The sequence below is a fragment of the Aquarana catesbeiana genome, linkage group LG04 (genome assembly GCF_042186555.1).
Source record: "Aquarana catesbeiana isolate 2022-GZ linkage group LG04, ASM4218655v1, whole genome shotgun sequence".
Classification (NCBI taxonomy): Eukaryota; Metazoa; Chordata; class Amphibia; order Anura; family Ranidae; genus Aquarana; species Aquarana catesbeiana.
Window position 1 is genome coordinate 669,596,765 of NC_133327.1, and position 25,108 is coordinate 669,621,872.

At 42.4% G+C, this 25,108-nt stretch overlaps 1 protein-coding gene across 8 annotated transcripts in view; it reads right to left on the reverse strand.

Moving 5' to 3' along the window:
- CCDC88A (coiled-coil domain containing 88A) overlaps positions 1-25,108 on the reverse strand; it is a 265,646-nt gene that overhangs the window by 111,961 nt on the left and 128,577 nt on the right. For all 8 annotated transcript variants that reach the window (XM_073628603.1, XM_073628602.1, XM_073628598.1 and 5 more), the window contains exons 9-14: positions 24,423-24,504; positions 19,449-19,607; positions 15,938-16,084; positions 14,495-14,639; positions 13,124-13,308; positions 7,930-8,067 (exon numbers count right to left, since the gene is read on the reverse strand). In XM_073628603.1, coding sequence (XP_073484704.1) covers positions 7,930-8,067; positions 13,124-13,308; positions 14,495-14,639; positions 15,938-16,084; positions 19,449-19,607; positions 24,423-24,504 — 856 coding nt within the window. The remainder of the gene's footprint in view (positions 1-7,929; positions 8,068-13,123; positions 13,309-14,494; positions 14,640-15,937; positions 16,085-19,448; positions 19,608-24,422; positions 24,505-25,108) is intronic.

The window sequence follows — 25,108 nt, forward strand, 5'->3', positions numbered from 1 at the left end:
AATATAAGTGTAGAAATTAAAAAAAAAACAAGAACTCTAGGGGGTATATTTCAAAGGAGCAAATCTGACATTCATGGAGCATGTGATTGACAATGATGGAATCGCCACCAATAAAGGTTTGGTGAAAGTCACATTCACTGCTTTATAATTATGTTCTATGGCTAGCAAATTCAAACAAATTAATCTTTACAGCGTGTACAATAATAACATATCTGAATTACTCAGCTGCCAATGTATGTAGAAAAATTAAACCATACGGACTTGTACAACAGTTTAAGGCTTCATTTAGGTCAAACGATAACTGTAGTCAATCCTCAACCAACTCCTTTGGAGATGTAATGTTAGTTCTTCGTTTTTGGTCATATAAAAGGACCAAATAGAGACCTGTATGCTGCAGGTAAAAACTGGGTACAGAAATCCCCCAATCTCCTCCCCATAAGGCTCACTACCACAATAAACAGGAAAAAGGAAGTGCTCAGTTCTCAGCAATTAGTGACCCAGTCACTGAAGGAAAAAACACATTAACTGATATTCACCAAGCCCGCTCTGCTCTATATCTTTAGCCCATGATCACACTACTTGGGAGTAGAAATTGTCCTCGCATCAGTGGGAGTAAACAATGCTTCTTTGGTGTCCGTTGGAGGAATACTGCCCATCATTGGTATCAGTGGAAGGAATAATGCCTCACCATTGGTGTCAGTGGGAGGAATAGTGTCTCATCATTGATATCAGTGAGTGGAACGGTGCCCCATCATTGGTGTCAGTGGATGGAATAGTGGTCCCACCATTGGTGTCTGTGGATGGAATAGTGTCCCATCATTGGTGTCAGTGGATGGAATAGTGTCCCACCATTGGTGTCAGTGGATGGAATAGTGTCCCATCATTGTTGTCTGTGGATGGAATAGTGTCCCGTCATTGGTGTCTGTGGATGGAATAATGTCCCATCATTGGTGTCAATGGATGGAATGGTGTCCCATCATTGGTGTCAGTGGATGGAATAGTGTCCCACCATTGGTGTCAGTGGATGGAATAGTGTTCCATCATTGGTGTCAGTGGATGGAATAGTGTTCCATCATTGGTGTCTGTGGATGCAATAGTGCCCCATTATTGGTATCAGTGGGAGGAATAGTTCCCCATCATTGGTATCAGTGGAAGTAATAGTGCCCCATCATTGGCATCAGTGGGAGGAATAGTGTCCCATCATTGGTATCAGTGGGTGGAATAGTGCCCCATCATTAGTGTCATTGGGAGAAATCGTGCCTCATCATTGGTTTCAGTGGGAGGAATAGTGTTCCATTATTGTTGTCAGTGGGGGGGAATAGTGCCCCATGGTTGGTGTCATTGGGAGAAATCGTGCCCCGTTGTTGATGTCAGTAGCAGGATTAATGCCCCATTGTTGAAGTCAGTGGGAGGAATCGTGTCTTGTATCAGTGGGAAGAAAAGTGCTCCAAGGGTCAGATAATGGCAAGCAAAGGGCCTCATCCAGCCCCCAGTTTGAATACCACTCCTCTACATCACTGGCTGTTCAGGAGATGGACAGTGGTGACATATGGGACCAGTCAATGGCAATCAGTGTGGGTTTACAGCTAAAATGCATGCATTATGATACATTCATATGTATCAAGATGAGCTGCACTGCATAGCAAAATGTAGGTCAGTGCACTTCAATGCAGCCGACAGGACTTTTTCATAATACATGGCAGCATAATGCATGGATATGAACAGGTTATATTATAGGATATACTGTATTTTCCCTTGCCAATGCATTACAAGCCCTTAACCTAATACTTCGTTATTATAACACAAATCTGACGTTATGTTGTCTGCTCAGACGCAGGTTGTGTGATATGGGCACTTAATATGTCCTAAATGATTTAAATTTTATACAAGATTCACAAACCTAAAGAAAACTTATGAGAAAACCGATAGGTCTATCAAAGTCAACATTCTCCGGGAACTGGGAAGTAGTAACCGACGACAAAACCGTTACTCCCTCATCTGAAGTAATGCATCGATTTCTAATGCGATCGCTGATGTTAACGAATGAGGAGTGCATTACTGGCAAACCATCCGCAAATATTACATTTATAAAGGTTAATTCTGGGTACATTTTGTTTAAAATGCCTACAGTTGGAATGCAGAAATTGCAAACTAATGCTGGCCATACACTATACGAAAAAAATCGGCCGAAATTCGGTCATTTGGCCAGTTCATTCGTTTTTTCGGCCAGTTAATGGACACAAAATCGGTAATCGTACGGACGTTTCTGAGCTGAAAAAAGGACAAGTTTGGAGATTTTCTGCCGAACGAACGTTAAATTGAAAGGTCAATGTGTTTCCCGTCCAAACTGTTTGCACTTGGTATATGTAAAAAAAAAAAGCGAACAAAAATTGATTAATTCATGTCCACTGAACAATTTATCAGTCATCACATGAGGCCTGTTCATTGTTCGAAAATGGGTTCGGCCGATTTTTCGTATGGCTTCATTTTAGGAGAGTCTATCCCTTAATAAAGGGATCTCCAAATAGTACTAGGGCCACATGAAATATTTTACAAATATTTACTTGTTGAAAAAAAATCTGCTTTATCAAAAAATGAATACTAAATGAATGAATATATTTAATTAGGATTCTTATTTTGTAAATCGGCATGATAGGATTCAGAACAAAAGAGAAAAAAATGAAAAGTGATAGAAAACCTCAGACATGAAATAAGAACAAAGCATATCCCTCTATAGTGTGTACTTGTCACAATTCAGAGCACTAAGTGCCATTTCTATCTGCTGCCTTCTTCCTTTGATATCAGCAGGAATCACTTCTGACAAGTTTTCCTGACACCAAGAGAAAAAAAGTGACGGGTAGGATCCCCAGCTGATTGACAACCTCAGCACTGTTCCTGTGTACTCTGTGAAGAAGAGGGGGGGGGGGGTGTCCGCAGTGTGTAATTTCAGCTCTCTGTCCTATGTTCACTGAAAGCTCAGACAAGCTTTATAAATTATGGACATTGAACAGCTGTAGAGGCAACTCCAGATAAACAGGTACAACTTATGTACGAGGATTTGTTTCATTTCTATGTATCATCTGAGGCCAGTTACTTCACTGGGTTTATGTAAAGGTTTAAAACCACTTTAAGTAAAATATAGCAAAGTCCCTCTTATGTCAAGATCCACACCAGAGTTAACCTCAGGAGTCCCCCCTTACATCAGTGTCCATATTAGAGTCTCCTCTTACATCGGAGTATCCATCAGAGTTCCCTTAAATCAATGTCCCCACCAGAGTCCCCCCCCTTGCATCAGAATCCCCTCATATCAGCGTACCCCTTACTTCAGGGTCTCCATCAGAGCTCCCCTTTACATCTGGGTCCCCATTAGAGTCTCCCCTATTTTAGGGTCCCCATTGGAGTCTCCCCTATTTTAGGGTCCTCATTAGAGTCTTCCCTATTTTAGGGTCTCCATTGAAGTCTCTCCTATTTTAGGGTCCCCATTAAAGTCTCCCCAATTTTAGGGTCCCCATTAGAGTCTCTCCTATTTTAGGGTCCCCTTTAGTTGAGACCAACTGATCTGGGTTCTCAGTCTGCTCACATCAGCTGCGGGCCGGATAAAATCTTGTAGGGGGCCATAGTTTGGAGACCCCGGCCTTAATCAAAGTACCAATTAAAGTAAACATTTGACAATTACAATGGCTCCAATCCAAAGCTAGTTTAGGTCCACATCTGTACAACTAAATCTACATCTGAACAAATAAATGTTATACTTTTGGCATTGGAAAATAAACAATGGCACACATGGAATAACCAGTCCTGACAGGTCCACATTTGTCGGGAAGGTTATAAAGAACTTTTGTAATTGTAAATTCCACTCAATCATGTGATTGTAGCTGACCACCCTAGACGAGTGTACACCTGTGTATACTGTAAATATTCTCTGGTACATTAATCCCTCTTGAAAATGTCAGTGTTGCCAATACTGGCTTTGACTGCCGGATAAGAAGTCAGTTTGAGGACAAGCTGAAGTTCAGTAATACTTTACATGCAATAGGAAAACACTATTTTAAGGCTGGAATCACACTGCAGCACGGATCGGCTCACAGTAGGGGTCCGGTGCCTCCCTCTTCACGGTTTCAGGTCCAATTTCAGCCCAAAATTTGGGCTGAATTCGGACCTGAAACGAACCAGAAGACGCGTGGGACCCCCATACAATTCACACCGGAGCCGCTCCGGAGATGTGTGAACCGGCTCCATAGAGAGAAGGTCACAATCTCCTGACATGAGAATTGGATGCGGGGAAACCTGCATCCAATTCACAGTAGTGTGAAGCCAGACTAAAGCATCTCTTAGTTCATATGAGACACTTCCACTACCCTACTCACCCCACTACTTCAATGTCAAAAAAAGCTAAAAGTTTTCCTGAAATTCTCACCATTGCTTTGTAAAGCCCAGCTCCAAGACTATTGGACTCTTGGTCTCTGTCAAAGGGAAAGATTCAGATGGACTGGTGGTATCCCGGAGGATGGCAAAAGTATTTCAGGACTACCATTTTATTTTTTTTAAACTTGATAATTGTATTGGTTTTCAGATAATGCAATATAGCTTCATTCATCTGAAGCAGTGGTCTCCAAAGCCCTTTACTTGCCTTTATCTGACCCTTTGGGCCTTATTCCATAAACTGGCTCCATTGATAGGACACAATTTCTCCCAATGGCACCAATGATAGGGCACTATACCTCCCATTGACACCAATAATGGGACACTATACCTCCCATTGACACCAATGATGGGGCACTATTCCTTCCAATGACACCAATGATGGGGCACTGTTCCTCCCAATGGCACCAATGATGAAGCACAATTTCTCCCAATTACACCAACAATGGGGCACTGCTCCTCCCCTAATAGGGTCTTGTTTACTCCCACTGACGTCAATATATTTTCTACTCCCACTTGCCTGAGTCAGGCCCCACTAAGTCTAATGGACAGTAACCTGGCCCTTTGTTCAGAAAGTTTGGAGACTCCGGATCTGAAGCATCATATCAATAAGCCAAAAGTAGTCCAGGAAGTGTATTATAGGAATCCTAACAGTTACAAGCTAATGGTATTTATTCTGTATCTGTTACCATTATATTATTATAATACAGGTTTTATATAGCGCCAACAGTTTGCGCAGCGCTTTACAACATGAGGGCAGACATTACAGTTACATTGCAATTTGGTACAAGAGGAATCAGAGGGCCCTGCTCGTTAGAAGTCTGAACCCATGGAAGGAGCGCCGGACCAAAGTCCAAATTAATTTATTGGTTTACACCAAAAAAAAAAGCCAACGCATTTTGGGAGTCAGAAGAAACTCCCCCTTCATCAGGGCTACTGTTACTAAGCTCTTACCTTAAATGCTCACACAGATACTGCTGGCCAGTAACTATTCTAATCCAGCAATTGGCTTCCCTAAATTCAGACAGGGAAGCCCTATAGACCAATCAAGGTTCTTATTGTAACTGAAGCCCTGATAATGGAGGAGTTTTTCTGACCCCTGAAATGCAATGGATTTTTTTTTTTTAATGGAAACCAAAAAATACATTTGGATTTTCACCCCATTCTCTGGTGCTCCTTCAATAGGTGCATGTTTTTTTTTTTCTGATAACCTGCTGGGTACCCACTAGCGTAGTCCCGTCTGTTTTGAGCAGCCTAACCAAATCCAGTAAGTTCTCCTAATGTTTTTGTCCCCTTGTTACTTTAATGAACTCACATCAAAATCCCAGCGCCTGTTTTTTTTTTTTTTTTTATTGGGACCATTATAAATCTGTCATTCAAGGCCTATTTTGGTCATCAGTAATGCTGAGCCATTAACCAGGACTCCTGTCAGCTTTTAAAATGGTCAGGAAGTTGGGTGGACAGGATAGCAGGAAGCATACGATGAGATCTCTACTTCAACATATGCAATGATTCTGACGGCATAACAAATACTGCTGCAACCATTCATCCGTCTCATCAAGGTGAGACGTTCCTGGTAACTATACCTAAAGCACAAAAAAAAAAAAAAAATACAAGCTACAGTTTGTTTTGGTTTTAAGTAGTTGTAAACCTCCGAGAGGACAAATGAACAAATCCTATACTTATATAGTGTGTACTTGCCTCTATCCAAAGCACCTAGTGTGATTTCTGTCTCCTCTCTTATTCCTCTGCTGCCTGCACGAGCCACTTCTGACAATCTATACCAAGGGCGCTCAACCTATGGCCCTCCAGCTGTTGTGGAACTACAAGTCCCATCATGCCTCTGCCTTTGGGAGTCATGCTTGTAACTATCAGCCTTACAATGCCTCATGGGATTTGTAGTTCCGCAACAGCTGGGAGGGCCACAGGTTGAGCACCCATGATATGCCAACACCAGACAATCCCGGGAGACTGCCCTCAATCCACTCCAGTATACAACAGGTGACTGACAGCTTCAGCTCTGCATGTTGCACTATGAGACTGTGCATGGGGACTGTGTGTCCATTCCCTTCACTCAGGCCCCAGATTACACCAAGCTCTCTGTTCTATGCTGTGCCAGATAGCAAGGATAGCTTGGCACAAATGTGCGTCAGTCTTGAATTGTAAGTCTTGTTAACTTGCTGCACATTTTCACTGGCAAGTTGTACACTTGCAGAGCACTTAAAGCACAAGTTCTAGTCGACACTTTTCCAATTCGTAGCAAATTTGCGCGGTAAGTCTCTAGCACAAGCAAAGTTTCAGTGGTCAGTTTACAGCAAGAGCTCTGCAAGTCACAGGGACCCTTGAGGTGGGAGGACTATTGCACAACATAACTGAACCAGAACTTGCAGCAAACCTGCAGAATGTTTGCAAAGAAAATTGATCTTGAGTCATGCAATGCAGACTTGCTGTAATTGCGCTACCTGGCAAGTCTAATAGCTTAGCAAGTAGTTTTCAAACTTGCAGCTCAATTCCTTGCTATCTGGGGTGCAGCGTGTGACATCAAATCCCAGCCCCCCTGCCTTCTGAAGCTCAGAAATGCTGTGTAAATTCTGGACTTTGAATGTCTGTAGAGGAGAGGACTGCCGATAAACAGGTACAACTTAGGGAGGAAGATTTGTTTCATCTCTGTGTATCACCTGAGGCCAGTCACTTCAGTGGATATATGTAAGGGTTTACAAACACTTTACACTTTGAGAATGTATTTGGAACAGAAACAAGTGTCACACTGGGTTAATTTACTAAAGGTAAATAGACTGCACTTTGCAAGTGCAGGTGTACTCCTTTTACTTAGTAAATGTAATGTGGTAAAGCTTCACTTTGTAAAGAATCAGGTGCAAGGAAGAAAAAAAAAAAAGGCATTTGTTCTTGCACAGGATTGGATGATGGAAATTAGCAGAGCTTTACCACGTTCACTAAGCTCTGGTGAAAATGAGTGCAACTGCACTTGCAAAGTGCACAGTCTGCTTGCCTTTAGTAAATCAACCCTAAAGGTGTCCTTATTGCACACTGAGGATTTTGGTAAAGAAAAGCTTTTTTTTTTCATGCATGTGCTACACAGTAATGTCACCCAAAAAGGCAGAAGTATTACATGATTTGAGCAAAGATAGGCAGACCTCCCGGTGCCCACAGTTTTTGATGGGATCTCACCCCCTGTGGTCACCCCATTAAAAATACTGTGCATTTCCTTTGAAAGTCTCAACACCCATTAGAAGGAGACTGATAATTAAGACTCTGGTCATTTACAGAAGTTAAGCCCTTGAAGGAAGCCATATGGCACCAGTTAAGGAGGGTGATGAATGTCCATTTATCATTAACAGGATTAAGAGGAACTAAAGCAATGAGCCCCATTAGCAGTGGCGTTGAGAGTCTGCAGGAAGAAGGTAAATTATGTTTTTCTCCTTCATTCAATTAGCGAGACATCTGCGAGCGAGGACATCATCCAAACTGCGAGCGTCACCTTCTTACCTGTCTCTCGGAGTTCTCACGCAGCGTTTCTATGATCTTCTCCAGCTGCGATTTTTCCTTCATAAGGTCATCGCTCATTTGTTGGCTGCTCCCAATGGTCAGACGCTCATGAATTAGCTCCGCTTCTATTTTCTCAAGCTGGAAAAAAAAAGAAATGGTGTAAAATTTTTATAGTTTGTAAAACCTCCTACTCAGTCCTGAAGATCAATGTTAAACAGCATAAACAACAGTAAAAAAAAAAAAAAAATAATGACCTCCACAGGAACTGTTTACTGATTTAGCACCCTGATGTTTAGGCAGGGTGGCTATTAAATTTATCTGCCAGGTGATAGTTGCCTTGACCAGTTGATACGATGTCAATTAATTTCTCCCCAATTCTGGAATTGCTGTACTTCTCTCTTTTGTCGCTAGATGGCCGGGTATCTGGTAACATTAGATAAGACAAGGGCATTGCAAGGACAGATTAGGAATGAGTGGGGTGCCTCAGCTAATGGGCAGGGATTTTCTTGAGTCCCTTGGTCTGCTGGGAGAGCCTATTTATTTGGCTGGAGTCAGGTGATCGGGGTTCTGTGCCACCTGGACGGCTGTTTGGGTGGACGTGTGTCGTATTGCCCCAGGCTGCTAGGCCAGAGACCTGAGGTCTATCCTGGGGAGATCTGGCTGCTAGGCTGTCAGAGCCTATTCAGAAATAGGAGAAGCAGCCTATTGTTGGGATTGCGGCTTGCAGTCCAACCAGAAGTAATGGTTCTGCCGGCCGGAGAACCTGCCGTGGTCGGAGGTAGAGGGGAAGCTGTCGCCACTAAGGGACCATCCACCTTATTACCAGGGACCACTGTGAGTAGCCGAAGTACCAGAGCAATATCCTCAACAACCGGGGACGGTGAAGAATTGGGAAACTTCAGCCGATGACAAGCCAGGGACCCAGCCAGTGGAGGTGACGCTTGCAGAGCATTATTGTGTGTCAAGCCGGGGACCAAGCAGGCTAGCGGGGTGATACTTGAGGAGTATCTGTGCACGCCAAGCTAGGTGACGCTTGAGGAAGATACTGAGTGAGAAGATTGGAAGAGCTCAGGAGATCCAGTGGCAGTGGATCAGCAGGTCTAAGTAATAGACTGGGAATTCAGTTGAGTGAAGATCTACAATACAAGATTATAGAAGCAGTAAAGCAGTTCATTAAAACCTTTGTGAGAAACGGTTTCAAGATTGTTGCCATAGGAGACAGCGGTCCTATTCATGCAGATATGGTGTCTGGCTGGATGCCTTTCCCTGCATGGCTGTCTCCCTATAAGTCTCGGGAGTCTACTAATTAACATTGCATCTACTCAAGGGTGTTCTGGCCCCAACCCTCTCCCACAGTTCTGTTCAAGAGATAATAAATCTATTTGCATTCAAGAAGTGTCTGGCACCCATTAATCTACCTTGCATCACACCCACCATGCCCTGTAACCCTCTCTACACAGAAGGATGTCTCTAACACTGGAGGTCACCATTAGGCCTCAGGGGCTCTGGGACCTCGCTACACTGACTTTTATAAGCACCGACGTTGCTTAAAAATATCAATGATTATAATGATAATTATCAAAAATGATAATTATTATTTTATAGAGCACGCATGCTAAACACTATTATTCAAATTAAAAGTAATTTTATAATTGTATAGATAGCAGACTTCAAAGTGAAACAAAATAAACAAGTAAATAAAAAATCCCTATACACTAGCAAGAATTTTAGCAAACTCTACCACAGATCCATATTAGATTTATTTTTGCATATACTAAGCTTTGCTAGCATTTTCAAAATATGTTGGAATTCTGCCTTCACTTTGATCACCCAATTAGAATTAAGCTGGTCATACACTGCAAGATATCTCAAGAAGTTGTTTCCCCCATCCATGCTAAATCCATGCAACCATCAGAATACCCAAAACTTAGTTTCTGGCTCCTTCTGCAATCAAGGGAGCAGTGATCATTTGGCCTGGCCTGTTCAGGGTTTCACAGGCTAGAAGTTTGATTGCTACTCCCTGCATCTGGAGGAAGCTTCTAGAGCAGCCATTCTCAAACAGGGTTCCTTGGAACTCCAAGGTTCCTTGAGTTGTGGCTTATTGACCTTTAATTTGATGATGCCTACATAATTCCAGAGCTGACACTACTTGGCAAAGCCATCAGCTTTACACCACAGATTTTTTTTGGCTGTCTGCAAGGGGGGCATTCTTTCCATTGACCACCAATGTAGGGAGCATTCTTTCCAATGACCACCAATGTAAGGAGCAATCTTTCTATTGACAACCAATGCAGGGGGTATTTTTGCCATTGACCCCAAATGAATTGGTTTTAGTAAGGGTTCCGCAAAACCTGAAGACTATTTTAGGTGTTCCTCTTGGGTAAAAAGGTTGAAAAAAGGCTTAGGGTAGGAAATTCAAATAACCAGCCAAAATAATAATCATGCTTTAGTCAATTCCTGGGGAAGAGTGTCCAGAAGGGGATAGTCTGCGGCACTAGAGAGTTGGGTTCCTTTTCCCCAGGAGGGTTTTAGAGCCTGAGAGGCTGCTGCCCTGGAAGCAGTTCTGGCTGTTCTAGAGGCCTCAGTGGTGCCAGGGCTGAGGGTTTGAATGGATCTGCTTAGAAACTGATCGTAGGACCTCACCACAAGGGATCTGGTCTGGAGAAAGACTGTCTCACTCACTGGACCGTGTTTGGAGGAAGTTGAAAGGTGGCTGCTGTCCTGGTGACTTGTGAGTAAAGACCCTAAATCCCTGTGACTGTGTAGTGTTCTGGAAATTGCACTGGCTACCAGTAACCAGCTGCCAAAGAAACATGCCTCATGGTCTTCAGCAGTGGGGGTTCAGACTGTCCAACATTCACGTTTTCTTAAGAAGATTGTCCTCTAATTGCTATCTGCTAATCATTCGAATGGTTTTGGAGTATCCGTTGCCCTAACCCCTCTCCTGTTAAAAGTTTATTCAAGCAAAAAAAAATCTCCCTAGACAGTGTTATTGAATGGACTGGTGCTTGCAGTGGTGGGCAGCCTCTGTACTTTTAGGGGAAAAAAGGTTATTACCCCCTTCAGAGCTAATGCTACAATTGGATGCAGCTGCTGTATGGCCAACAATTTTCTGCCTGGCTCCTATGATTTACATATTGAAGCATTTTAGGGCGGAGGGTGCCAACAGGGCCACCCATTGCTTAAATTTTGGCCAGTTCATCAAGAACCAGCCAAAATAGACTCCATGAATGGCTAGCTTTATGCCCTGTACACACGATCGGACATTATTTGGACATTCCGACAACAAAATCCATGGATTTTTTCCGACGGATGTTGGCTCAAACTTGTCTTGCATACACACAGTCGCACAAAGATGTCGGAAAATCCGATCGTTCTGAACGCTGTGATGTAAAACATGTACGTCGGGACTATAAACGGGGCAGTAGCCAATAGCTTTCGTCTCTTAATTTATTCTGAGCATGCGTGGCACTTTGTACATCAGATTTGTGTACACACGATCGGAATTTAACCGATCGGATTTTGTTGGCGGAAAATTTTATAGCCTGCTCTCAAACTTTGTGTGTCGGAAGTTCCGACGGAAAAAGTCAGATGGAGCCCACACACGATCAGAATTTCCGACAACACAAATCCGATCGCACTTTTTCCGTCGGAAAATCCGATCGCGTGCACAGGGCATAAGAGTCGTAATAGGAAAAGCCACAGCTTCAGTATCCCTTCATGAATGTGAATTTCTTAGAAATTAGCCCACCAAACAGGAGGGGAATGCCTGTAAATTGACTTGCAGCTGTGTCTAGATTGAGATTGCATGGGATGTTTGTATTTTGACTTGATGATCTGTATAGATTGTGGGATTGCAAGACATGTCTGTAAATTGGAAAAATCAGGGAGACAATCATGTAAGTAGGGTAGACAAACATTTTGGAGCGTTCTGTAAACAGATAAAAGAATACCTCAGAGCCACAGTGGCAAAGATGAGAAATTAAAATACACTTTTCTAATTCACAACTGGCTGCAGACTAAATGGAAGGTAATTTTAAACTATATAACTATATATATTTTTTTTTTAACAAAAGGGTTTCTCTTCCAAGAGAAAATAACAGAACTGATATGAATCAACCGTGCATAGAAGAGGAAATTGGTCAAAGATAATGAGTCAGTAAGAAGTCTTCTTGGCCACGCTTTAATTGTGAGCCATTGGGGCCCTCCACAATCTTCATTCCCAACCCAGTGACACACAGCATATGGGATGTACAGTATGTAGACAAAGCTTGTTTTGAAGAAAATGCAAAAACTATAGGTTACTGATATTTTCTAACAAGGCCCAATTGTTGAAAGAGATGCTCTAATATCCCATCTCTTTATCGGGCTGTGTAGGGCCATCCTTAATCTAGATAGGTCTTATGGACGTCAGAGACCAACATGTTCTGTTGAGCAGATGCAACTTTTGATTCATGCTCCTGTGACCTCCCATATGCACCTGTAAGGAGGCGTTAGGACAGTTTATAGTTTTGCCACTAGGTGGCACCCTCCCCAGGCTCAATATACAGTATATTATGTTGTATAGAAGTAAAGGAGTCTGGGCAGAAATGCATAAGAAGAGAGGAGATACAGTAGATAGAAGTTGGCCCTTATGGACCTAAGTGGGGCCTTTCGTAGATAGATGTAGCCTTTCAAGTAAGTGGTGTTCCCCAGAAGGGGGATGCCTGGGGGTACTGGTGCCCTAGAAAGGACTAGGGACAGGACAAAGGATACCCACTATGGGGAAAGTACTGACAGCCACCATTGGAATTTGTAAGAACGTGTACCGTATGCCCTGACATTACTGCAAGTAAAGCATCGAAAAACAACTGGACTCATCTTGATTCTGTGGGTGGCCTATTCCAAAAGTGGTGCCTGGCACAGTCGGGGAGGTAGCGAGGTGAAGTGTCGTGTCAACGTACTGTGTATGTTGGTAAACTAATAAATTGCTTCTTTAGGGAGCGGAGCCCACACTAATGTAAAAATTGGGAAGGAGGCCCATGGATGCACCGCTGTACCAATGTTCTCTTGGCCCCGCCTACACACCTACTGCCAGGGATATCACTAATGGTCAGGAGACCAAAAAGTTTCCCAAATTGAATACATTTTTTTCCCAAGAATATGTCATTTTTTCACAATGAATTTGAGAACCACCAAATAGCATTCACATTACCTTCTTGCTTAGTCTTTGGTTTTCTTTTTCCATTTTCAGGATTTTGGCATTAGCACCCTCCGTGGAGCCCATGGCATTCCTCAGCTCTTCCACTGTGGTCAGCAAAGTTTGGTTTTCCATCTCTAATTTGAGAAGCCGGCTGGACGTAAGCTCATTCACTTCATGTCCCAGCGACTTCTGTGGTGCTACACAACATCACAATACAGAAAGTTCATGTGATTTAGGTTTCATCCAAAACCCAGTTTCTTTCATAGACATAGTGTAAACTGTTTTTGATTAATCTCAAAGCTTGCTTTCACAAATTACTATAAGTGTCATATAAAACAGACTCCTTATACTGGCCCTGGCAGAAATAAATTACAAGAAACTCTGCCATAAATAAAAAAATCTCTCATAAAATCCTAAACATGTGATATCATCCCAGCAAACCGCGATTCATTAACCCATGAAGGACTAAAATGTGCATTGATTTTTCAACTTTTTCAAGGCTAAAAAGGTTAAAGTGGTTGTAAACTTCTGAAATGGAAAGCGAACAAAGGATATCATTCTATAGTGTGTTACTGCCTCTATCCAAAGCACCTTGTAGAGGGACCCAGGCTCCCTCACATAAGGCCATAATGAACAGCTGGATCACCGTTTAGTTGTGCAGGTTACAGGGCACCACCGACAGTCCAGCCCTAAACCATATGTTACAGTGTGCACGGATGAGGGCCTGAGGTCTAACCTTGTTCGTAAAGTAACTCTTCCTGTAATGTTCCTCTGTCCTGTAGTAAGCAGGTAAATAATGGATTCCAAGCAGAAGCAACCTGCCATTATTGAGTTCTTGATGAAGGGGTGCAGGCTGTCCAAGAGCCAGAGAAAGCTACAGAATGTTTTTAGAGATGACACTATAGACAAGAGTGGCTCTTGTCAACGGTGTCATCTCCGTAAACATTTTGTAACCTTCTGTGGATTTCGGACAGCCTGCTTCTTCATCAAGAACTCAGTGATGGCATGTTGCTTCTGCTTGCAATGGGAATCCATTGGGAGAAAGAAAGAAAGAAAGAAAGAAAGAAAGAAAGAAAGAAAGAAAGAAAGAAAGAAAGAAAGAAAGAACTACTATAGAGACAGAGTAAGGCCCATAGATGATTCAGTTCTCCTTCTTCTACAAGTCTTAGGAAACAGATGTTGCTTTCATTGCAGTCAGCATGTTTCAATGTAAACCCCCCAAAGACATCTTCAATATTTAGTACGGAGCATGGAGGTAGTAGAGTATAGTATAGTATGCCAGGTGATGGTATAAAATAATAAACGTGCATATGCTGAACATTTTACCCGTAAGGGTGTACACCGTACTAGAGGGACAGAACACTGGATAGACAGTCTACATACTTTCTGGGAGATCGCTGGTTTTAGACAGCTGTTCCAGTTCCCAGCCAAGATGTAACGACTCATCCATGCTTTGCTTCTGAGCCATTTCTAGAGACATGTTCTCCTCCATCAGCTCCTCGATTCTCTTCCTGTCTATATCCCGCTCCTAAGAAGATGGGAACACCATTAAATCCAAGCTGTATGCAATCTATAACAGATGATCAATATAAATAAATCAAATGCAAGTATTCACATAATATTAATGTATAGTATTTATACGAAGATTTATAAACGTGCATATGGCGGAAGTCCAACTGTGGATCCTAAGGGGTCGATTTACTAAAGGAAAACGGGCCATTTACTTTGCAAGGGAATTTGCAAGTGCAAATTCCCTTGCAAAGGGCTCTGATGATTTTCATTATCCAATCATGTACAAGTAAAAATACAATTTTTTTTCCCTACATGTCCTTTATTAGTCTTTGCAAAGTGAATTTTCCCCACATTCTCTAAGCTAATAGAAAACTCGCTTGTGGGGAGGTGCAGCGTGGTGTGGCAGCAGTAAACACTCGGAGACCAGATGCAATAACATAACTGTATTGTAGAAAAAGTCCAAACAAACAACCCATCTGGGTGCACTCATAGGATGTTGCAGATAACAGGGTAGCAAACAGGTCTTGGATAGCGTCCATCTTGAGGGATAGAATGTAGCCTTGACGGTCTGCGCCCAAATGGGGGAGGCTTCCAGGAAGGGTAGTGTGTCTCTGCTATTTCCGTACAAATCTGGAATCTCTCCCTACTGCTAATACTGTCCCTGTCAGATGGGTGACCTGGCCCTACACTACCCACACCCAGAATGTGCACCAAGCCTGGGAGCCAGCGTTTTAAATATGCTCTGTCTGGCCCAAGATAGTTGCCAGAGTCACATGGAATGGCAACATCCAATTGGATAACTTCCTCAATGACCTAGGAAACCACAGGAGAACCATGTTCCTTTTGATTTCCCCTTGAACTACGGTTTTACTGCCCCCAGACCTCCCATCTAAAGCCTACTATGCAGCCTGAAGGGGCATGTGCCTGGTCTGAAGTCTTTCTAAAGGGGTGTATGCATGGCGTATCAAAAGAGCAGGGCTTACAATAAGGGACTGAAGTTAGAGAAGATGCAGTACATGGGTATAACGAGCAGAAAGCTGTCCAGGGGAAGCTAGATTGCCATTGACAATGACAACCGCATTTGTGTCACTTGCTAAATCAGCCAACCAGCCAGGAAACGCAACTTCTTAGCTGCATTAAGAAAAGCAAATAGTTGTAGTTCACTTTTTAAAGAACAACTATGAACTTAGCTGTAGCACGTCAGGATGGGTGGTGACTATGACACTACCATATACAAACAAAAAATAATACATTACACACACACATATATATATATATATATATATATATATATATATATACACATACACTTACCATCTCCATATCATGGATCTTAGCTTTGAATTGTATGTTCTCCTTCTCCAGCTCATGCAGTTTATCAGAGCGACCTCGTGCCCCCTCCAGCTGGTCTTCCAACATGATTTTTGTTTCTAGAAGCACCTGATTGTCTTCTTTCAACTCCTACAAAGACACATAAATATAATTTAGAAAGAATAATATTACTAAGGGGAGCAAATGGTGACATAATAATTGGAACACTGAAAGAAGGTTTTGCTGACGCAACTACAAATTCTGCAAAAATATCTAACTCCGCAAGCCACAGGCAAAATAAATTCACAATACTGAATATCATCAGGGTTTTCATTTGGGTCATTATAACACAGCATCTACACATACAGTAGCTCTGTCTGACAGGTACACTTTAAAATAGACATGAACTGAAATACCTTCATCCCAGGTTCTGAATGCTGGGCAGAGTCCTTTGGCACTTCTGCGCATGCGCAGGACATTCAACGCTACTACAAAACAACAAAGTGAGGGCGCACCAACCTAGTGCATTACCGCTAAACAATTTTATTAAAGTGTTACTAAACCCAGGAGCCTGCATTCACTATATCTGGTCTCCCACAGTACACAGTACATGGAAATGCAATTATTGTAGTAAATGTAAACTGCTAAATGCCTTTTCTCATCAGCAGTATATCATAGTCTTGTGACTTCTATCAGTGTCTGATTAAAGCTTGTAGGAGGAGTTTTCATTCTCCTTTGACTGTCCTATGAGGCTGCAGGACCCCTGACCCTCTGTGTGGACAGTGCCGATTGGCCCTGTGCTGATCACATGCACCCTCCTAAGAAAAAAAAAAAACTCTCTAGCAATGCACACCCAACTGAGCATGTGCAGAGTGCCTCCAAGGCTCTGTTCTATAAAGAGATAGGTTAGAAACAGTGGAAGAAGGGGAGGATCAGAGAAGACCGGATCAAACAGCCTTTTTACACAATGCAGAGGATTAACTCCTTAGGTTCCACAGTGAGTATAACAAGCATACTTTACTGCATATACAGATTTATTTTACGGTTGTGGGTTTAGTAACACTTTAATAAATGGATAAGTGATATACTCACAAACACATGATAATGACAAGTGTATTATAAAAATGAGATGAGACTGCCTCCAAATCCACACCATTTAACTGGTAACATTGGAAGACCTTCCAGAGTCCTTTGCGGCTTACACATTTCGAGGGACCATACCTCTTCATCAAAGGCTCTGATGAAGAGGGTTTGTCCCTTGAAACGCATAAGCTGCATGTTACCAGTTGAGCAGTGTGGATCTGGGGCAGTCTCATCTGGTTTTTATAGTACTCTTGTCATGCATTTGTGTCAGGGCTGGGCTCAGCCCTTCCTTCTCTGAGCTGGCCGCTCAACTGGCGGCTAATTGCCAGCTCCTATCGCTCCACAGTGACTTGCCTGTTGATGATATCCTGCTCGTCAGTCCTGCCTACAGGATATCCTGCTCATCAGTCCTGCCTACTTAAGTCGTCCAGTCCAGATGATCTCTGGCTTTGTCACATCTCTAGAGACGATCTCCTGTGTTCCTGTTAAAGACTTGCTTGGCTGACATTCCTTCTGGCTCCAGATCCTGCTTGCTGTTCTAGTACGCTCATCTCTGGCTTCCTGATGTTTTGGCTTGTCTGACTATCCGTTCCGGTTCCTGAACTCTGGCTATGTTTACTCGGTTTGCCTTTTTTTTAATTATTATTATTATTAAACAAACAAATGTGATTTAACTGTACTTCTGTCTCAGTCTGATTCATGGTTTCTGACAGTTTGAGCGTATACCACTTGTTTTATCTACTTATTAATAAAATGCTTTATCTGTAATGCACTAGGCTGGTGTGTCCTCTCTTTGTTGTTTTGTAGTGTTGTATAAAGGATTCCCACAAGTCCTGAAGGGGGCAGCAAGGCACACCAGTGCTATATTTGGAAGCCAGGGAAGCAGTGTACCAAGTCCTAAAACCACAAACAAGCGCAGGAGGTTGTTCTTTGGACATTCAAAGATTGCGGTGCCAGGTTCGGCAGCTTTAAAAGGGACTGAAGTTCCTCTTTAAATGTTCATTGTGCCTAGCCAGTAACCTGAAATATTTGACTGCATCTTAAATTCCTCCTAAAAAATAGAAGTACACTTCCTGTGCCTACAACTTCCTAGCTGTATATTTGCAGTGTGACCTTACTAGTTTCAGTGAGATTTACTGATGTCATAACTGCGCTGCTCACTTTTTTTGCTTGCTGTAAAGGAGACTGTAGAGGAAGGATCTCCCTGCTTGTTTTATCCATTCTATGGATGCTTCTCACACCTCTCCTGCTGCATCCTAAATATCCCCCACCAGTTACCAGATTACCAAATCATCAGGGCGTCATCTCTGACATTAGGAAGTAAAGCCCTGCCTGCGAGAAAGGACCCACCGACAGATTCAGAGTGGGTGAAAGCAGTAAGGGAGGTGATCAGTAGAGAAATATATATATATAAGAAGAGGGGTAACTATAAGAAATGTGAAAAAATATGGAAATTATGGCTGGATCGGGATAAGGATGAAATGGAGGGGGGTAGGGGGATGGTAGGATGGGTAGGGACTTGTTGTTAAGGAAGTATAGGGAGTTGTTTGGTAGGGGGTCTTTGGGGGCGGTGGGGGGTCCTGGGGGGGTTGGGAGGAGGGGTAGGGGAATAAATGGGAAGAAAGAAGAAACTTTCTTGTGATCACCGTTTAGGGGCGCCTTGAACTGGCGTGTAGAGGAAGTATAATAATGCATGAATAGAGGATGTTATTTTTTTATCTCTTGTGCTGGTGGTATTCTCTCCTTTTTGTAATGGAAAAACTTTTTTCAAATAAAAAGATTAAAATAAAAAAAAGCCCTGCCTGTACTAAGATGGCGGGCCTCCACACAGAGACACAGTGCAGAATGAGGCATGAGAAGTCCCTAACTAGGTAAAGATAAGCAGCAAAAACCCCATAGACCTGTGGTCTCCAAACAACGGCCCCTTGCTTGATTTTATCTGGCCCTTGGTGCACTATTCCTTCAACTGACGCCAATGATGGGACACCATTCCTCCCACTGACACCAATGATGGGGCACCATTCCTCTCACTGACACCATCGATGAGGCACTACTTTTCCAACTGACACCAATGATGGGGCACTATACCTTGCACTGATGCCTTCAGTAGGGCACTATACCTTGCACTGAGGCCTTCAGTGGGGCACTTTTCCTCCCACAGACACCAATGATGGGGCAATATTCCTCCCCCTAAAATCAATGATGGGACATAATTTACTGAAACTGATGCCAAGGATGTTTGTACTCCCACTGGCCACAGTCCGGCCCCCTTAAAGCCCGAAGGATAGTAAACAGGCGCTTTGTTTAGAGAGCTTGGCGATCCCCTCTTTAAACAATACTGGTGGCTAGTCCTTGCCCTCTGCTTGTCATTTATGGGCACAGCTTCAACAGTTCAGGTTATCTAAGACGTATTCAGACATGGACCACTTACCTCTACCCTGGCTTTGTAAAATTCAATGTCGTGCATCCGTTCTTTATACCGATTGACTTCACTTTCAAGCTTGTCAACTCTTACAGCTTTTTCCCTGAGTGCATCCAGCTCATCTCTGTACATACGAGCAGACCTGGCATCGGCCAACAGATTCATGTTCTACAGAAACAGAGTCAGAAATATGGAATTAGCCAACATTTATAGCAAACAATCAATTTGTTGGTTTCCCTACAAGCAGGACAGCATCTCTGTTTAACATTCATTGGTATTGGATGTCCAGAACTGTAACTTGAATACAAATTGAGGACCTAAAGTTATCCTCTGGCTGCTAAAGATCACCATGCTGTCCTTCAATAGGATAAATAGATCAGCCCAACTAATAGCAAAAATGTTCCAAACAGAATGCAGATGCTCTCTCTCTCTGTAGAATATGCTCCTCAGATTCCCCAAGCAAAAGGTGTAGGGTGGCTTGTACTGGCTTTAAGTGGTTTTAAGCTGTCCCTTAGTAGTAACCAAACAAGGTATTGCACCTTGCTGCTTCTCCTCTATCAGGCTCTGGGGTGTAGTAGTTCTTAGTCACTCAGTCCCTTCAGGTGATTCCTGAAGCTCTGCTGCACAGGTTGGCTTTAGTAGAGGCTGAAAGGGTGTGAGGCTTCATCTGCTGCTCTCTCTCCCTCTGGCTCATTCTGTCCGCCCAGGGGCAGAGCCCCCCAGCACTGGGAGTCCGCTCTAGGCAACTGGACCCTGGACTCTGCTCCCACATGGCCAAGCTGAAGAATACTTAGGGTCCATCTCTCCACCTTATGGGCCATCCCCACCCAGGGTTTGGAGGAGACTCCATCAATATTTAGCCCTAATCTCTGCTCCTCCACCCTCTAAGTTCTAGAACCCTCCAAAAGTTCCAGAAGCCAGGGGTAGGTAACAAAAACTCTGCCAGCTAACTCTAAACAAATTAACCTCCAGCTCCCAACTAAAAATTTTCCTACACTATACACTTTTTATTTTCTTTTTTTTAAAACGATGTCTCTTTATGCTAATATGTATTTTTGCTGTAGGTTTTGGTGGTACTTTATATAGGACCCCTGTAAGGATAGCCATTACCTGTCAAGGCTGAAGCTACCATGCAACACAGGATGATGACATAGCCTTTGGGTGAGCATATTATTGTTCATGATGCTGGAGAGGGATGCTCTTTCCTGGACCTAGAGTCAGAAAAGTGCTGCCTCCAGTGCCGAATGGGAGCCTACGTGGTGGCATCAACAACCACATTGACAGATTCCTTTCACTTGTACTTGTTCCCTGCACACCATGAGAACCATACTATACTGGTGCAGTCACAATTACAACTGATTCTGTAGTAAAATCACCAGCACTGTTCAAATTAGTCATTGGTGCCCCAGAAACCAGGAGAAAGAGCCACGAGAGAGGTCCTTCCAAGAGCAGTATTCAGTTGTACATATTGCAAACAAGTGTAGTAAGTGTAAACTCACATTCATAAGGTTGCTGGAAACCTATCCTAGGTTTAGCAGGCAACCTATTTTAGCACATCCAGAAAAACTAACACCACCACATGAGACTTAAAATATGCCTCCAATAGTAAGTCACACAGTCACATTTAAAATGATCACATTTTTATTACAAAATCTATATAAAATCCACCAAAACAAGGCTTGAAGCCATGCATTAGTGCTAAACAGATGTACTGTACATATAAGAGACCAAAGTCATATAATTTCAAATACAGGTGGCCTAAAGTGTTTAAAGACTAAACTCTACACGTTTCACAAATTTTCCCGCTTCTTCAGGATTCTTTTGGTTTCATGGAAACATCACAGGATCATGTTGGAGATGACTCACTGGACAGTCCCACGACGTGCACACGCCAACAGAGACAGATATGAGCATAGGGGCAGCTAATGGGCCTCCCTTGGCTTGTGAGGGGCCATTCAGAAAACACCACACCACAAGGCTACTGTAGGGGCATATAATATTCAAACTGGTACACTCCTAATAACAACCAGCCTACAAGAACTATTGGGGAGACCTAATGGGTATGGGGTTTCCCCCTAAACAAGCACACCAACAAGTCGCATGAATCTCCACATTCTCTTCCGTAAAGCCGACAATCAAGCACATGTCTCAACATGACTGTCTCCACGGAGAGAGTGTGTGGTCGAATTCAGTGCTTGTTGAGGTATTCTGGAAATTTTTGCACTGCACTGGGTTGCGAATAGATCCAGTGAACAATGGTAAAATGGATGAGGCCCCAAAATTGAACCAATGTGTGGTCAACAGAGGCGTCCATTTCAATTTTGGGGCCTCATCTATTTTACCATTCTATTCTAATGGTTTACTGCAAGATCAAGCTTGTCACACAAGACATAGTTTAAGGACCTTGCATTGTCCTGAAATGTCGGCTAAGGGAGCCCTTTCATGACAAACTTTAGTAAAATAAACGATGAAGTGCTTGAGACTTACTACAGGTCCCCTTAAATTACACTTAGCAGTCACAAGTGGGAAACATTTGAATTCTGGGGTTGGAGGTATGATCTTGACCAGCAATCTGACACATTGAATTACGTACACAATAGAACATACTGTATATGGATTTATAAACTGTCTATACATAGCTCTTGCCCTAATTTAATGTCATAGAAGATCCTCTAATGTGACCTCACACATTATAATGTCAGAAGATCCTCCATGACCTCTCACATATTATAATGTCATAGAAGATCCTATACTGTGACCTCTCACTTAATATAATGTCATGGAAGATCCTCCATGACCTCTCACATAATATAAAGTCATGGAAGATCCTCCATGACCTCTCACATAATATAAAGTCATGGAAGATCCGCTATGACCTCTCACATAAAGAAGTCTCAGCTTGCAAAAACAGAGACAGACTGATGAAGACTGAGGAGTACACAGGGCACTTAACTCGCACCTGGGAGGGATATGTGCTCAAAAATAAATACTGATGTTATGAATATTTGAAACCCACCCAATCATGGCTTCTATCAATTCAGCATCAAGTAGGAAAAATGATCCAGCCTTCACGAACCGGGGTGGGGGGGTGGGGGGGTGGGGGGGTGGGGAGGGTTCCATGCTGACATATTTGGGATATTTTTGATAGAGTACCAATGCTGGATGCAAATGCCACACATCCAGCTTGTACTAAGACAAATATAGAGTGTGCCATTGCTGACCTTCTTAATAATATGTTAGTCGCTTGGCTGTCTCTGCCTTTCATATTTTCTCAGTCACTGACCCAGAAAATGCACACAAATGAGGAAAAGTCAGACCTGATCTGCATACTTGTTTAAAGCATTAAAGTCATTTCTCTAACATTATAGCCAATAAACTAGTATTTTCAGGAGAAGAGGTCAGCAATGGCAACCTCCCCATTTCCTCCAGCCGAAATTTTGCATAGAGTGCAGAAGGGATGGAATAGACTTTTGTTCCCCTTCCGTGAAATGTCCTGTTGTGTAGTCTGTGGAGACAATTATGCTGACCATACAGGCTTGTGTTTTGGCCAATTCTTGCTGTCTCAGATGGGATTCAAGCAGCGTATGGGATGCCCTGCACCGCTCGGTTAGACGAAATTGACTTTTGGCAAAGGAGCCAGTTCGAAAATTTTCAGTGAAACACCTCCTGCATCCAATCAGATACAGGCACTGTTCAGGTATTTAGATTACAATAGTGCGGTAGGGGTGGCTCATCCATCTTCGCTGTTAGTGTGGTAAGAGGATCTGCTAGATTTCTTTTGTTCAGTCTGCAGGCTGAGCAAAAGAAATTTGTATGGCCAGCTTTAGTCTCTGAGTATTCTACAGCGAGGCAATTCAAAATCTAGGTAGGTCATGGTTAAACAGAAAAAGGGTTCCAAAATAAGAGAAATTAATGTCTCTTATAATTGTGAACGTGTTGCTTGTGCAAATGTATAACCACTTGCCGATTGCAATACGTAGATATACATTGTGGTCTACCAGGATTATGGCTGAAGATAGCTCGCTCTTGAAACTGGTCAGAGCGGCTAATAAACCGATGGGCAGGTTTCCGAAGCAGCAGGAGGGGATGTCCCTCCCCCCGCCCCTTGCCGGTGTTTCTCGGGCTTACTGTTTACGCAGAGAAACAATCGGACGGTGCGGCAGCTGCTCCCATGAGCGACCGACTCTATGGCCTTGGAGGACCATAGCAACGTCAGGACGTCACATCTGGTCCAGGCTGAAAAAAAAAAAAAAATTTATATATTTATATATATATATATATATATATATATATATACACACACACACACATATACATACATACACATATATACATATACACACACACACACATATATACATACATACACATATATACATATATACATATATACACACACACACACACACACACACATTTTTTCTTTCTTTTTTAAAGCAAAAGATCAGAAACCTTTGTTTGAAGGTAAGGAAGAGATTTGAGGTCTTTTTGACCCCAGATCTCGCCATAAAGAGGATCTGTCATCTTTATTTTTATGGTCGAATATTTTAGGTTCTTGGTGCACTTACTGTCTAAGACCTCTGCATGCACTGACTTCTTTACTGTCTAATCTTTACTTTTATTTAGTAACTCTTTATTATTCACTGTGAGCAGAGGTTGTTTTTTTTTTTCCTTCGCAGGCATAATTTATCAATTTAAAATAGATTTTTTTTTTTTTTTAATAAACAAAGGTGGTGTGTGTGACAGTAAAGCAAGCAATGGATTAACAATTGAAGATAGCTGGATGGTGGTAAAATAGACCAATAAATACATAGATACTCTATATAGACAGGCATATATTATGATAATATATTTTGTCAAACAGCCCTAATAAATAGGAGAAAATAAATTCAGAGACACATCTAAAAAGACATCACATCCACCCAAGGACAGCATGTGTCGGGCCCATTATAAAATATTTATAGAGTTAGTGTGACCTCTGACCTCCTGCTGCAGTCTCTTGAGCTCCGCTTCCAACTGGGCTACCTCCTGTTTACTATCCAGAAACTGTTCCGTTTTCTCTTCCCTGGAAACAAAAAACCATCATTGTTATTTTTAAGCAGCATGAGGTTTCAATTGTTTTATCAGGAACTACTAATTAAAAAAATGTAGTATAAAATTCAATATAGTAACAAGAGCAAGAAATTGGGCAAAAAGATAATTGCTTTTTTGGTAGATCACTCTTTTTCTATACTATCATGCAGAAACAGAAGAGGCTTGATAAGAAAAAAAGAAAAAAATTATAATAGCATAGATATTCATCAAGCAAAACTACACATACATTCATTCTGCATAATTTACCGGTAATCGGCAATAGTCTTAGCTGATTTTTCGAACAATGCATTAAACTGTGGCTGTGTGCAAATGTAGGGAAAAAGAAGTGCCTTTTGGGTATTTTCTGTTATAATCAAACGTTCTTAGGATATCTTCCTTTTTAAACTAATTTTCTCTATTTTCTCTTGAAACGTTCAATGTTCTTCGGGTATCTTCTCTTCTGGTTAAATGTTCTTCAGGTATCTTCCCTTCTGGTTAAATGTTCTTCGGGTACCTTCTCTTCTGGTTAAATGTTCCTAAGGTATCTTCCCTTCTGGTTAAATGTTCCTAGGGTATCTTTTCTTCTGGTTAAATGT